Here is a 15722-nt window from a genome sequence, read left to right as displayed (position 1 = left end):
ATTGTTTGAAAGTTCATAAGAGAGTTCACACTGGAGAAAAACCATTTACTTGTGAAATTTGTGGTAAATCATTTACAGTTTCTACTACTTATACAAAACATTAACTAACACATTCTGAAAAGAAACTGTATAAATGTGAAATTTGTGGTAAATCTTTTAGACAATCAAGTCATGTAAAAAATCATCAAAAATGAAACAAATCTTGTGTTTTGATATCTTTACACAGTGGTTTTACACTAGCAGTCAATCTCAGCCTTCTGCGTCACTTTTCAGAATTGATATAAGACTTCAGGTTCCCATACAATTTATACAATTTCTTATGAAACCAGGAAGTCTGTATTGAATTCTGGAAAATGTAATTAAGTAATTGTGTTTTTAGAAAACTTTACCAAATATTTAGTGATATCTACCATGTTTATTGTCTGAGCTTTTTGTATGAGGATTGGAAATAGTACTGATAATCTTAGAATGTCTTTGTGTTGATAAAAATATGAGCATTCATTATGTCTTCAAAATTGAAAAACTGAAATCATGACTATGTACAATATTCACTTCTTTTTATGTCAAACATAAATTAGATTTTAGTAGACTGATATAGAATTATGAATTGATTGAAATATTTGTTTGTTAATGTATTAAACTGAGGAAAGTATTTATATTTGTTATATTTTAATGAGATTGTAACGAGGTTTTCTGAACGTTTTATGTCTATCGGGGACACTGATAGCACCAATTTACATCATTCCAATTTTCAATCAGACATCTGTGGGTCTAACATTTATAACAAAACTTAACTATTTTTTTTATGTAGCTAAAGGCAAAGATATCATAATCAGCTTTGACAGCAACCATAACAGAAACCACAGATATCTGATAGAAAATTAAAATGATACACGTACTGGTTCCAATTCACATAAAAAACAGAAAATTCCTTTGCAATGTTCACCTGTTTCACTGTCGTTTAATTATTACCTTTGATTGGTTCACAGCTAAAAATGTAGTATTTTTGGGGATTATTTTCTATATACGGCCACATATTCTCGAAACGATCTTAGCGCTAGGATGTCCTAGGTTCTTATCTTCTAACATTGATTCTAGGACATCCTAGGTTCTTATCTTCTAACATTGATTCTAGGATATCCTAGGTTCTTATCTTCTAACATTGATTCTAGGATATCCTAGGTTCTAATCTTCTAACATTGATTCTAGGATATCCTAGGTTCTTATCTTCTAACATTGATTCTAGGATGTCCTAGGTTCTTATCTTCTAACATTGATTCTAGGATATCCTAGAGCTAAGATGTCCTAGGTTCTTATCTTCTAACATTGATTCTAGGATGTCCTAGGTTCTTATCTTCTAACATTGAATCTAGGATATCCTAGGTTCTTATCTTCTAACATTGATTCTAGGATATCCTAGGTTCTTATCTTCAAACATTGATTCTAGGATGTCCTATGTTCTTATCTTCTAACATTGATTCTAGGATATCCTAGGTTCTTATCTTCTAACATTGATTCTAGGATATCCTAGCACTAAGATCTTTTTGAGAATACGTCACCAGGTTTCCCCCTGTCAGTGATGTAGGTCAGAGGGGCTGACATGGGATGGGACAATAAACCGAGGCCCTGCATGCTTCAGTATTTGCATGTTGAAGATCCCTCGACAATTGGAAATAGAGTAGACCAATGCCGCTGTCCTGGCAAAATTACCCTCATTGTACACCACATGGCGTTGCCCATTTCCATTAGCCCACATAGAATAGTGCAGAATAGTATGACGTAAAACTCATTTCATTTGATGATAGAAAGCAAATTTACTTGTGGTCAGTAGGCTCTAAAGTTATTTGTTCAGTCCCTTGGATAGCAATTTTTTATTAGCATGATCAAAAATATCAATGGATACCTCCAATTGTTTTATCTTTTATATTCAAATAAAATAAAACCATTATTAGAAGTACTCTATGGTTGGCCTTTAATATAATCAAGTTTATTGTTGGTACGAAAATGGTCATATTTGGTACGAAACGACCCGTTCAATCATACTCGTAATGGACTTAAAATTCTAATCATAAAAACGTTGTGAGTTGAATGTAGTTTTATTTCATGCATAATCTCAACAAATATATTGAAGTCGTTATAATAACTACTGGTGATAAACAAGAGCTGGAAGTGGTAAACAAGAGCTAGGATGGTTAACAAGAGCTACGGGTGGTAAACAAGAGTTAGGATGGTTAACAAGAGCTACTAGGATGGTATACAAGAACTACGGGTGGTAAACAAGAGCTAGGATGGTTAACAAGAGCTACTAGGATGGTACACAAGAACTACGGGTGGTAAACAAGAGCTAGGATGGTTAACAAGAGCTACTAGGATGGTACACAAGAACTACGGGTGGTAAACAAGAGCTAGGATGGTACACGAGCTACTAGGATGGTACGCAAGAACTACGGGTGGTAAACAAGAGCTAGGATGGTTAACAAGAACTACGGGTGGTAAAGTAGGGCTAGGATGGTTAACAAGAGCTACTAGGATGGTACACAAGAACTACGGGTGGTAAACAAGAGCTAGGATGGTTAACAAGAACTACGGGTGGTAAACAAGAGCTAGGATGGTACGCAAGAACTACTGGTGGTAAACAAGAGATAGGATGGTACACAAGAACTACGGGTGGTAAACAAGAGCTAGGATGGTACGCAAGAACTACGGGTCGTAAACAAGAGCTAATATGGTTAACAAGAGCTACTAGGATGGTACACAAGAACTACGGTTGGTAAACAAGAGCTAGGATGGTTAACAAGAACTACGGGTGGTAAACAAGAGCTAGGATGGTTAACAAGAGCTACTAGGATGGTACACAAGAACTACGGGTGGTAAACAAGAGCTAGGGTGGTTAACAAGAGCTACTAGGATGGTACGCAAGAACTACGGGCGGTAAACAAGAGCTAGGATGGTTAACAAGAACTACGGGTGGTAAAGTAGAGCTAGGGTGGTTAACAAGAGCTGAGGGTGGTAAATAAGAGCTAGGGTGGTTAACAAGAGCTGAGGGTGGTAAATAAGAGCTAGAAAAGTAAACAAGAGCTGAGGGTGGTGAACAAGAAATAGGCCTACTGGTGGTAAACAAGAAATACGGGTGGTAAAGAAGAACTACGGGTGGTAAAGAAGAGCTGGGGGTGGTAAATTTAACAAAAACTGCTGGTGTAACAAGAAAAACGTTTTAATTTCGTGTTTGTTTGTGTGATATATTATAGATCTACAAGATATGAGAACGCCAGTCTCTGTCACGTTCACTTGTAACATTATGTTCTACGATAGCATGCCTACTTAGCATACTTAGAATTATAGCAGCCTTTTCTCAAAATTTTCTGAACTAAATTTATATACATAATATAATATAAACTAGTGTCCAAAAGAAACGATACCACCTGTTTGCAACGACATAAAAGAAAAACTAAACAATGCAGAAGTTAAGGATTGGTGTTATGCTTTTGAGAAATCCTTTCACAACATCTGTACAAAAATTTCATTTCAATAAAATCTGTACAACCAATATGACAAGCCTTTAAAGATGGGTGGGGTCGAAAAAAGAACATTTCGTTAGAGCACTGATCACAGAAACAACGGGAAATGTCACACCACACGTCACAAAGTCAAGTCAGTAGCGGGTATGTCCACCGTGAGCATCAATACATGCCAGAACACGCCTACGGACTGATGCCGTCAAACGTCTGATGACTTTGGGAGTGATGCGTTGCCATTCCTCGAGGAGACATCGTTCCAAGTCCTGGACGTTGACTGGAGGCACACGGCGACGTCGGATTTGCCGATCGAGGTGGTCCCATAAGTGCTCGATGGGATTCATGTCCGCGAACATGCGGGCCATGGCAAAACCTGTACGTTGGCGTTGGCAAGGAAGTTCTGTGTCAATCTTGCTGTGTGTGGCCTTGCATTGTCATGTTGGAAAAGGAGTCCACGAGGCTGTTGCTGAATAAAGGGCACCACAACAGGTCGTAGGATGTCATCAATATAACGCTGTGCATTCAGGTTTCCACGAATTACGACATGCCTCGTTTTGACGTCACCACATATGCCATCCCAAACCATTAACCCTCCACCTCCAAACGGCCGGACCTATTGGATACAGTTAGGCGCCAAACGTTCACCAAATCGTCGGTATACAAGCTGCCGTCCATCGTTTTTGAAGATGAGGAATCTGCTCTCATCACGTGCCCAGTCCCGCCGTTGCCAACGTCGAACTCGCCTGGCCCAGATCAGTCAGTTGTTCCGGTGTCGAGGCGTCAGGAGCGGTCCGCGGTAGGGATGACGTGGCCGGATACCATACTGCCGTAGTCTCCTGTAGACGGTCTGTCGACTGATCCTGTGTCCCAGTGCTGTAGCCGCCGTGGACGTCGCTGTTACGGTGCGGTTCCTCAGGTGTAATACCCGGATGTAACGATCTTCACGGGGCGTGGTTACTCGTGGTCTTCCACTCCTGGACCTGTCTGACGTCTGACCTGTCTGACGTAACCGCTGCATCAACCTGGTGATAGTGATGCGTGCGCAGCCCAACCTTCTGGCGACGTCGACGTGTGTCGCTCCTTGTTGGACCATTCCAACGGCTCTTTCTCTCTCGATGGCTGTCAAACGTGGCATATCTTGTGTTCTTTTTGTTGCTGTGATATCAACTTGTATGATCAGCCGTTTTATACAGTTTTTATGCACGTGCAGAACATGCTAGAGAGGGAATGTCACTTTCACGAAATTTACGTTTTTTCCCGGAAGTGATCACGTGTTCCCGGTATTTTTATCGACTATGCTGTGTTTGGGATGTGCAATACGAATTGGCATGTTTTCATATTAGACAATTCACTTAGTAAAAAACAATTTCGAAAATAAGTTGGTATCGTTTGTTTTGGACACTAGTTTACTATGATACACTTAAAGAACGTTTGTCGTGCGTTCCTTGGCAATTAAGATCGGAAGTTGTGCAGGTCTTAGTGCTGCAGCACTGACAGAATGCCCTTATATCTAATATAAAGCCGCGTATATCAAGACTAAATTTCATAGAAGTGTTCCGAAAAAGTATGGTGGCGAATTGACATAGCACCGGTTGACTATTCAATGGGAACGCGATTATTAATGTTAACTAGCAGTTATTTGCGTAGTTTTTTCTCCAATGAATTGAAAATTAGTGTTTAGACTGGACATAGACAAATGCAGTAACTCCAATATTTGCTCAAAATCACTTATTTCAACCTTTGGCATCAGAATTTCAAGCTTTATTTTATAGGATATATCTTTAACAATCTTTGAACAATACTTATTATGATTAGTAGGTGACAAAAGGCACTAACTCCATAACTTGAATATATTCTCAATCGAAAAAAGGCAGTATATATAGGAAATATGTGACTTCATTTTAACATGACAATGTCTGGTACATTATAACCTTTACAGATACTAATGCCACTCTCCAGAGGAACAAGAGTGGCAAGTAATAAATAAGGGCGGTGAATAATTGTTTGGCACCCGGATGGCAAATATCCTCTGCCCTGAGAAAAGGGAAAGTGGAATTTCGAAAGAAAATATTAAGCAAGGAATGATGGACAGAAGTTTTGTTTTTTAAATAAGATAAAAATTCCATTGCAGTATTACAGTGGGTTTATTCTTCACAATACACGCTTGTACTTCTATTGTCCCACCACATAGTTTTCAGTTTCGTAATTTTTCAAATAATCAGAATAATTTAGTTCAGCGATCTTTTGTTTTCATGTGATTTGATTCGGATTATCAATAAAATAAGCGATTGATTCGTAATTCAGAATGTACAGAGTGCCGGAGTACTCAGAGTTTTTATTATACTAGCCTAAGAAAGAAATCAATCGGGACCAGAAAATGATGTAGGATTACGCAGAATGTCGGAATACTCAGTTGTCGGATATCAAAGAGTACACTGTATTTTATATAGATTGAAATATCTCTATAAATGATAGTCTACAGTTGTCAGATATCACAGAGTACACTGTATTTTATATAGATTGAAATATGTCTATAAATGATAGTCTACAGTTGTCAGATATCACAGAGTACACTGTATTTTATATAGATTGAAATATCTCTATAAATGATAGTCTACAGTTGTCAGATATCACAGAGTACACTGTATTTTATATAGATTGAAATATCTCTATAAATGATAGTCTACAGTTGTCAGATATCACAGAGTACACTGTATTTTATATAGATTGAAATATGTCTATAAATGATAGTCTACAGTTGTCGGATATCACAGAGTACACTGTATTTGATATGGATTGAAATATCTCTATAAATGATAGTCTACAGTTGTCGGATATGACAGAGTACACTGTATTTAATATAGATTGAAATATCTCTATAAATGATAGTCTACAGTTGTCAGATATCACAGAGTTCACTGTATTTTATATAGATTGAAATATGTCTATAAATGATAGTCTACAGTTGTCAGATATCACAGAGTACACTGTATTTGATATGGATTGAAATATCTCTATAAATGATAGTCTACAGTTGTCAGATATCACAGAGTACACTATATTTGATATAGATTGAAATATCTCTATAAATGATACTCTACAGTTGTCAGATATCACAGAGTACACTGTACTTGATATAGATTGAAATATGTCTATAAATGATAGTCTACAGTTGTCAGATATCACAGAGTACACTGTATTTTATATAGATTGAAATATCTCTATAAATGATAGTCTACAGTTGTCAGATATCACAGAGTACACTGTATTTTATATAGATTGAAATATGTCTATAAATGATAGTCTACAGTTGTCAGATATCACAGAGTACACTGTATTTGATATAGATTGAAATATGTCTATAAATGATAGTCTACAGTTGTCTATTTTTATTTTGAATATGAATCCTAGTGTATAATAATGTAGTATAGTATAAAAGTATAGTAGTTAAAATATTCGGTACTTAGATAAGATTAAACAATACATGCTCTATAAATAAACTATACTACTTAAATATACACAATAATTTCTATTGGCCAAGTAGCCAGTTTGGAAATCTGATGATGAGTTGTAATTTAACCTATATAAAGTTCTAAACTTTTTAATTACAGGTGTCTTTAAATTCTTGTTGTTTCAGGTAAAAATAGAACAGTTAACATAATGAATTCACAACAAAGCAGACAACACAATAAAACAATCAATAACATCTACCATAATCAAACACTGCCTTTTATAACAGTTCCAAAACAACCAGTAAAACTTCCAGTCTTAAAACATCAATGTGATGTCTGTAGTAAATATTTTACTAAACCAAGTTCACTCAAAATTCATAAAAGGAAACATACTGGAGAGAAACCTTTAAAATGTGATGTTTGTAGTAGATCATTTATTCAGAGTAGTCATTTACAGAATCACTTGATGTCTCATTCTGGAGAGAAACCATTCAAAAGTGATGTCTGTGGTAAGTCTTATAAACGATCAGGTCATATAGATTTACATACAACAATTGATAAAGCCTTTACATGTGATGTTTGTAGTAAATCATTTAAGAATTTACAAGTTTTAAAGAAACATATAAAGACTCTCAATCCTACCAATATATTTCAATGTAGAGCTTTGGACTGTTGATTTAGTTGTATTTACCAGTCTTGTTTGACTAGAGGTCTAGACTGTTGATTTGGCTGTATTTACCAGTCAAGGTTGACTAGAGCTTTAGACTGTTGATTTGACTGTATTTACCAGTCAAGGTTGACTAAAGCTCTAGACTGTTGATTTAGTTGTATTTATCAGCCATGTTTGACTAGAGCTTTAGACTGTTGATTTGGTTGTATTTATCAGTCATGTCTGACTAGAGCTCTGGACTGTTGATTTGGCTGTATTTACCAGTCATGTCTGACTAGAGGTCTAGACTGTTGATTTGGCTGTATTTACCAGTCAAGGTTGACTAGAGCTCTAGACTGTTGATTTGGTTGTATTTACCAATCATGTCTGACAAGAGCTCTAGACTGTTGATTTGGCTGTATTTACCAGTCATGTCTGACTAGAGCTCTAGACTGTTGATTTGGCTGTATTTACCAGTCAAGGTTGACTAGAGCTCTAGACTGTTGATTTGACTGTATTTACCAGTCATGTCTGACTAGAGCTCTAGACTGTTGATTTGGCTGTATTTACCAGTCAAGGTTGACTAGAGCTCTAGACTGTTGATTTGGTTGTATTTATCAGTCTTGTTTGACTAGAGCTCTAGACTGTTGATTTGGTTGTATTTATCAGTCATGTCTGACTAGAGCTTTAGACTGTTGATTTGGTTGTATTTACCAGTCATGTCTGACTAGAGCTCTAGACTGTTGATTTAACTGTATTTACCAGTCATGTCTGACTAGAGCTCTAGACTGTTGATTTAACTGTATTTACCAGTCACGTCTGACTAGAGCTCTAGACTGTTGATTTGACTGTATTTACCAGTCATTTCTGACTCGATCTGGGCCTTTATTTCGGTGCATTGTAATAAACTAGCTTATATAAGTATATTAGATTTTATTGCAGATAAAGTGCCCAAAATACAACTATTTTTCATTTTGTTACACATAAAAATCTAAACTATAATTTCAAAAGAATTTCAACCAAAATTTCTGATTAAAAACGAAATGAAATTTTGATTTTACGAAAGTCCAATTATTGGAGTCCAGCGTTAAATGTGGCAATAAATTTTCATAAAAATAAAAGATTAATTAAATATGAATAAATTGACGTTTTTTAACAAGTTGGCATCTGGAAGATTGGACCAACTTTAGGATCCATGGGGAAACCTTTCCTCATTCCCATACACAGCTGAGAATCTAATTTCAGGGAATTCTCCTTCACCCCAATATCATTTTCTAAAACAGCTTTAGTTTTCATCAACCTAGCTAAACTTAATTCAGATTCTCTGAGACTCTTCTTTAAAATAGCAATAGATTCTCTGATATCATTAACTTCATGTTTTAATCTGAAATAGATAATACAGTTTGATATGAGAGACAGATAGAGAGAGAGATAGTGGTTTGGTATGAGAGACAGATAGAGAGGGAGATAACGGTTTGGTATGAGAGACAGATAGAGAGAGAGATAGCGGTTTGATATGAGAGACAGATAGAGAGAGAGATAGCGGTTTGGTATGAGAGACAGATAGAGAGAGATAGCGGTTTGGTATGAGAGACAGATAGAGAGATAGCGGTTTGGTATGAGAGACAGATAGAGAGAGAGACGGCGGTTAGGTATGAGAGACAGATAGAGAGATAGCGGTTTGGAATGAGAGACAGATAGAGAGATAACGGTTTGGTATGAGAGACAGATAGAGAGAGAGATAGCGGTTTGATATGAGAGACAGATAGAGAGAGAGATAGCGGTTTGGTATGAGAGACAGATAGAGAGAGAGATAACGGTTTGGTATGAGAGACAGATAGAGAGAGAGATAGCGGTTTGGTATGAGAGACAGATAGAGAGAGAGATAACGGTTTGGTATGAGAGACAGATAGAGAGAGATAACGGTTTGGTATGAGAGACAGATAGATAGTGGTTTGGTATGAGAGACAGAGAGAGAAAGAGATATAGCGGTTTGGTATGAGAGACAGATAGAGAGAGGGATAGCGGTTTGGTATGAGAGACAGATAGAGGGAGATAGTGGTTTGGTATGAGAGACAGAGAGAGAGAGATATAGCGGTTTGATATGAGAGACAGATAGAGAGAGAGAGACAGCGGTTTGGTATGAGAGACAAATAGAGAGAGATAGCGGTTTGGTATAAGAGACAGATAGAGAGAGAGACAGCGGTTTGGGATGGGGTAGGGGTACCGTATAATTTCGAACATAATGCGCACCACTTGATAAAATCTGACTGTCCTCGTACGATTAAAGTGTATAACAATACGCCTCTTATCATTCATACAGGTTTGTAAAGTATCTGGTCCATCATAAAAATAGATCAGATATTTCATGCTAAAGATTTTATGCTTTTCTCTCCTGTCAAAATTTCTCTCACTGCAAGGTATATCAAGAATCGTCAACTTACGTTTTCATGACAGGATCGTGGCAGACTTCAACATGGATTCTTCTTGTTCTTTCATCAAGTCGAGTTTGAGCCACTTTCATTGGATTTTCTTTATCTTGAATGGCTTTTCTTAACAGATGGATGTTTCTTTCCATGTCGAAGATTTCTTGCATCGTCTGAAATATTTAAAGATATAGTTTAGAATGCTTGTGTTTTAGGAATTAGCAATAATTTTATTTATTAAACCAATATTCAGTGTGTGTCCAAGAATTTTGCTTATTGACAGTTTCCTTGAAAGCTCATGTTGGTTTTAGAATGGTTGATGCCAGTCTAGACAATGCTTTTTGAACATTCTTTGAAAACTGGAGGTATCACCATGCAAAATGAATGTTGACGTAAGAAAACGTGTTCACAGTTTGTTTAAATGACATTTATTTGATTCAAAAAAACATTTTCTCAGAAGAGTTTGATCTTTAGTGTTAGTCACTATGATGCCCGTCCCAATACAAATAGAATTAATTCTTACTCTTTGTAGATGAGCTTGAAGCTTATTTCTAGCGTCTGTAGTATCATGGATTCTCATATTGAAATTATTATTAACAGCGTTAAAGATACTCCACATTTCATTGGCACAGGATCTCATACAGCTGTCAATTTCACCTCGGAGTTTTTCTGAAGCTGCTCGTTCTTTCTGAGATCTGATGACATTCTCGTGAGTATATCTCGCCCATGATTCAGGGATTGTGATACTGTAAAATGAAACAAGGACTTGATCAAATTCCAGCTGCGGACAATGGCTGAAGGGGGAGGGGGCAATTGTCCCCCTTCTAAATACGCCACTGGCCAAAGATGTCCCGGGCCCTGTAAACTATATACTGTTAGTAGTGCAAGTCTTGTGAATAGCTCTAGAATCTGGTATGGGTAAACTAATATTAACTTACGTATTATCAACGTTTTCAATACTGGGGAAATATCCGATACCAGCTGAAGAATTTTTTAATTGTTGCATTCTGTCATCAAGATGTTGAGCGTGGTGTTTATCTTTACAGTCGACTTCTAGAGCATGTTGGGCTGCTCGGTTTACTCTGGAAACAGAAGGAACATTTAACGGTTATTTTTTACAGTGTGCATATTCATTAAGTACTCTGACAGAAGGAACATTTAACAGTTAAATTTTACAGTGTACACCATCTGCTAAAAGGATTGCTCCTAGATTTTTTTTATTTCATGACTACAATTAAATACCATCGTTCATCTGGATATATTACTTGATACTTGATCCTCGGAACAATCATTCAGTAAGATTGTTGATTGTGTATGGTATGAGGTAAAAGTCAATACATTTCAATTTTTATACTCACTTGAGTTGAGCCATGGCTTTATCTAAAACACGTTTCATCTTTCCTTGACAATGTTTAATCAACTGTACCTCCTGTTAGATAAAATACAAAACAGAAACTTTTAAAACTCATTGCAAGATATTGCCAATTTCCGGATATGTTCGTCAATCGTAGTACCAGCCTAACAAGTGTCAAAGTCATGAAGGTTAAAAGCTTTGTATCTTCGATAGTGTCATCAAAATTCAAGATGATATCGCCGTATGGGAGATTCCAATTTTTCTAGCACCCTATTCCTTCAACAGATAGCCACTCACTAATCCATCAGCTCACGACCATGTGTTTGAATTATAACTTGTACCAGCTCCGATAGTGTAATCAAAAGTCACAATTGTTTCAGTCGTGAGGGAAATTCGAAATCATTTCCATCAGCATATAGCAGTGGTTCCCAACCTTTCTTAGCCTTCACACCCAGGAGCAATCACCTGGACCTTTCACACCCCCAGAAATTTGTTTCATCCACATTTCCAGCATGTGATGATGTGAGGTGCTCTCTTAATTCAAAACAAATTCTTCTCCTACTCCAGTTTGCCACACCCCCGACACCCTAGACCCTCACCCCCAGGGGCTGAAACATCCCAGGTTTGGAAACGGGGGCAAATAGCCTCTAACCCGACCTTAATGTTTTTGAATTAAATTTATTTTTTATTATAAATTACCTTAATAAGAGATTTCTCCACATCATCATTAACCAAATCAATACCTCGTCGTTTTTCACGATGCATCAAACATTCTTCAGCTACATGTAATGGATTAGCAGTATCACCTAATGCTTTCTCTAAAACTCGACGATATTCTTTTAGATTTTCTATCTCAGTCGCCATTTGGTTGATTTCGGTGTTTAATTCACTCTTCCAGAAGGCGATATCAGTCACTCGTTCACCTGATGAAAATCAAAATACCGTTGCAATAGCTTCGTACAGATTGTCAGCGGTTTGGACAATGATTGAAATTAAATGAAGATTTCTACAAGGAGTCAAGATGAATTTAAAATGTCTTGACGAAGGTAGCTAGTCTACTCGATAATGTTTTACTAAGTCTTCGTAAACTCCAGATACAATAAGCTAATACTCGATAAAAACTGAAACAGCCATCGTAAACTCCAAACGACAGATCTATGAATAACCTACCTAATCGTTTGGTGACTTCATTCTGCCTGTTTCTAGTTCTAGAATCAGCCTCCTGAATGGCTCTCCAGGCGTCAGCTCTCAATCGTTCTCCATACGATCTTTCTTTAGACGAGAGATTAAAGTGAGAATTGTTAGACTGGCCCCAATCACCAACTGAATATCTGTTATACACAGATTTACTGAAATAAAAAGAAGATTGGGGTTAAAATTTGAGTACCGGACCGAGCTTTATTGTGTGTTTCGGGTGTTTAATCCACCACGAAAGGAGATTCGTAAACATAACCAGGGCATGCTAGAATTGCCAAAGAGTGATCTTGATTGGTTTCACCATTGCATAAATATTTTTTCAAATAGAATTCTAATTCTTTGGACATACTTGTATTTAGATGAATTTGACTGGTAAGCTTGTACATGATTTACTAAGGCAATGTCAAAGCTTGTACATGATTTACTTAAGTACTTTCAATGCAATTGTATGCTCTTTGGCGTTTTAGGAAACATAAGGTAAGGGGTCGAGCAGGGGCCACAAAATTTTCCAGGGTGGCACAGACAAATTTTGCACTATGTAAAATAGTTAGAAATTTGAAATTTACTGGGAGAGGGGCACCACTAGGTTTGCCACAATGATCAATTATTGCATAAGAAATGGGACCAATATACTCCAAAATTACCAGCGGCTTATCGTAATATCTAATTATCCGACTTACTTGGCAGGATTATAATAAGCTTGAGCCTGACCCATGCCCAGAGATCTTCCAAGATGGCGGCTTGTCGTCTTGTCACCAGCGTAAGGTAACATGCTTGGCATCATGGGACTGAGTCTGGGTGTTCGAGGAGTTCTGGTGATATCAGAGAAAGCCATCTTTAATTAACTGAAAACTGAAAGAAAGATCGGATTAGATCAGAGGTTTTCAACGTTTATCTTTCTATTACACCTTTCAGGGTCTTTGATCCGTTGTTTTATGATAATGAACCCTTTTAAATCAATTTCATAGATACATATTCGTAGATGCATAGATATAAATAACATAGAAATATTTTCAGGTATAATTTACGACGTTTTTGATATTGAAAACTCTTTACAAAAGGTTTTCACTTACTTGTATAGAACTGAAGTAATTCCTTCTGATACAAAACAAGTTAAAAACTGTCAAATTTTCTCTCTTCTAGTTGGTTAGTTGACTGAATGAAGACCAAATCCTCAACTGATTTTTACAACTTATTTTTCTTATTTATACTCTCTAGTCTGAGATTTCATTCCCTTAGTTTCCAAAACCTTGACTACGAGGTCATTGAAGGCATATTACGACATCACAGGGTTAAGAAAGTTACAGATTAATTTATTGTAGGTAATATTATGTTGACCAATATCGTATCGTTATGTCACATCATTATATTGTAAGAGGAGATAATCCATTAATCATGTCAAATAAAAGCAGCGCATCCTAATTCCATGTTTTGATGAAATAAAAGTAATATAATAGTATGAGTTTTTAAGGTTTGTTAAGTCAAACATGATTTAATCTGGTTGTATCTCATGATTTTCACCATTATAGTAATGCTGGGTGCTCGATTATATTATTTATTATTTTCGAAACACTTGAAGGTTCTTTTTTATATTGCTCCTGCTTTTTGGACGATAAAATATTAATTTATTTAATTTGGTTTGTAAATATTTTTATATTCCCCTAATGTGCCCTATCCCCCCCCCTCCTCCTCCCTCCCCACCCCACTTTATTTTCAACAAATCTAAAAATGATTTTTTTATACGTTTTAGAACCAAATTATGTGTCAGAATGCACTACATCAATTCAATTTTTCGACAATTTTCGTAGGATAAGACACACCATCGACTTTCGCCTTTGACACCTGCACAGAGTTTCCGCATTTTGAATTCAGCCTCAATAGTTTGTCCCCCATTGAATAAATGTATCCCCTCCCTATTTGTACCCCCTCGTCTCGAGAGGCTGGCGCCACCACTGATCGTATTGTCGCTGTGTAAAATGAAAATGAAAAAGTCCATCTCATTCATGACTGACAATACATGCATTTTAAAAAGTGACCACATCTACTGGAACCATCTCGAGATTAGCCGACTACTTTATCATATAACTTCATTTACAAGAGATTAGACCGAAACACCTGTCTCCATTCTAGCCTCTGACAGATGTAGACTGGTGTTTCGTCAAGGAGACGAAAATCAGAAGAGAACCTCGTAATTCTTTTGGAGATTTCATAGGTTTATCTAGATTGTTCTCTAACTTGCTATAGAGTAGGATATAGGTTTATCTAGATTGTTTCTCTAGCTTGCTATAGAGTAGGATATAGGTTTATCTAGATTGTTACTCTAGCTTGCTATAGAGTAGGATATAGGTTTATCTAGATTGTTACTCTAGCTTGCTATAGAGTAGGATATAGGTTTATCTAGATTGTTCTCTAACTTGCTATAGAGTAGGATATAGGTTTATCTAGATTGTTACTGTAGCTAGCTATAGAGTAGGATATAGGTTTATCAAGATTGTTACTCTAGCTTGCTATAGAGTAGGATATAGGTTTATCTAGATTGTTACTTTAGCTTGCTATAGAGTATGATATAAGTTTATCTAGATTGTTACTCTAGCTTGCTATAGAGTATGATATAGGTTTATCTAGATTGTTACTCTAACTTGTTATAGAGTGGGATATAGGTTTATCTAGATTGTTACTCTAGCTTGTTATAGATTGTTACTCTAGCTTGCTATAGCGTATGATATAGGTTTATCTAGATTGTTACTCTAACTTGCTATAGAGTAGGATATAGGTTTATCTAGATTGTTATTCTAGCTTGCTATAGAGTAGGATATAGGTTTATCTAGATTGTTACTCTAGCTTGCTATAGAGTAGGATATAGGTTTATCTAGATTGTTATTCTAGCTTGCTATAGAGTATGATATAAGTTTATCTAGATTGTTACTCTAGCTTACTATAGAGTAGGATATAGGTTTATCTAGATTGTTTCTCTATATGTAAGATACAGAAGTAAAACACAGAACATACATGATGATTTTTATAATTACATAAAAGTTTATTCTTACAAAATTTGTTTTTGGACCTTGAATGTATTCCTTTAATTTAATCAGACAAAATAAACATTTCATTTAAAACAAAAATGAAATT

At 36.3% G+C, this 15722-nt stretch overlaps 2 protein-coding genes across 2 annotated transcripts in view; one reads left to right on the top strand and one right to left on the bottom strand.

Moving 5' to 3' along the window:
* Nucleotides 1-7295: 7295 nt before the first annotated feature.
* On the top strand, nt 7296-7625 carry LOTGIDRAFT_98676 (hypothetical protein; the record flags this gene model as incomplete). Its single annotated transcript, XM_009050263.1, has 1 exon — nt 7296-7625. A coding segment is annotated over one exon (330 nt), but the record flags the coding sequence as incomplete, so codon positions are not given.
* Nucleotides 7626-8533: 908 nt separating this feature from the next.
* The window catches only part of LOTGIDRAFT_205196 (hypothetical protein), a 26846-nt gene continuing 19657 nt past the window's right edge, over nt 8534-15722 (bottom strand). Inside the window, exons 7-9 of the mRNA XM_009050261.1 lie at nt 10566-10788; nt 10061-10215; nt 8534-9000 (exon numbers count right to left, since the gene is read on the bottom strand). Of these exons, the coding sequence (XP_009048509.1) occupies nt 8769-9000; nt 10061-10215; nt 10566-10788 (610 nt within the window). The 3' untranslated portion in view covers nt 8534-8768. The remainder of the gene's footprint in view (nt 9001-10060; nt 10216-10565; nt 10789-15722) is intronic.

This window comes from Lottia gigantea (genome assembly GCF_000327385.1).
Source record: "Lottia gigantea unplaced genomic scaffold LOTGIsca_148, whole genome shotgun sequence".
Lineage (NCBI taxonomy): Eukaryota > Metazoa > Mollusca > Gastropoda > Lottiidae > Lottia > Lottia gigantea.
This window is presented reverse-complemented; position numbering and strand designations above follow the sequence as displayed.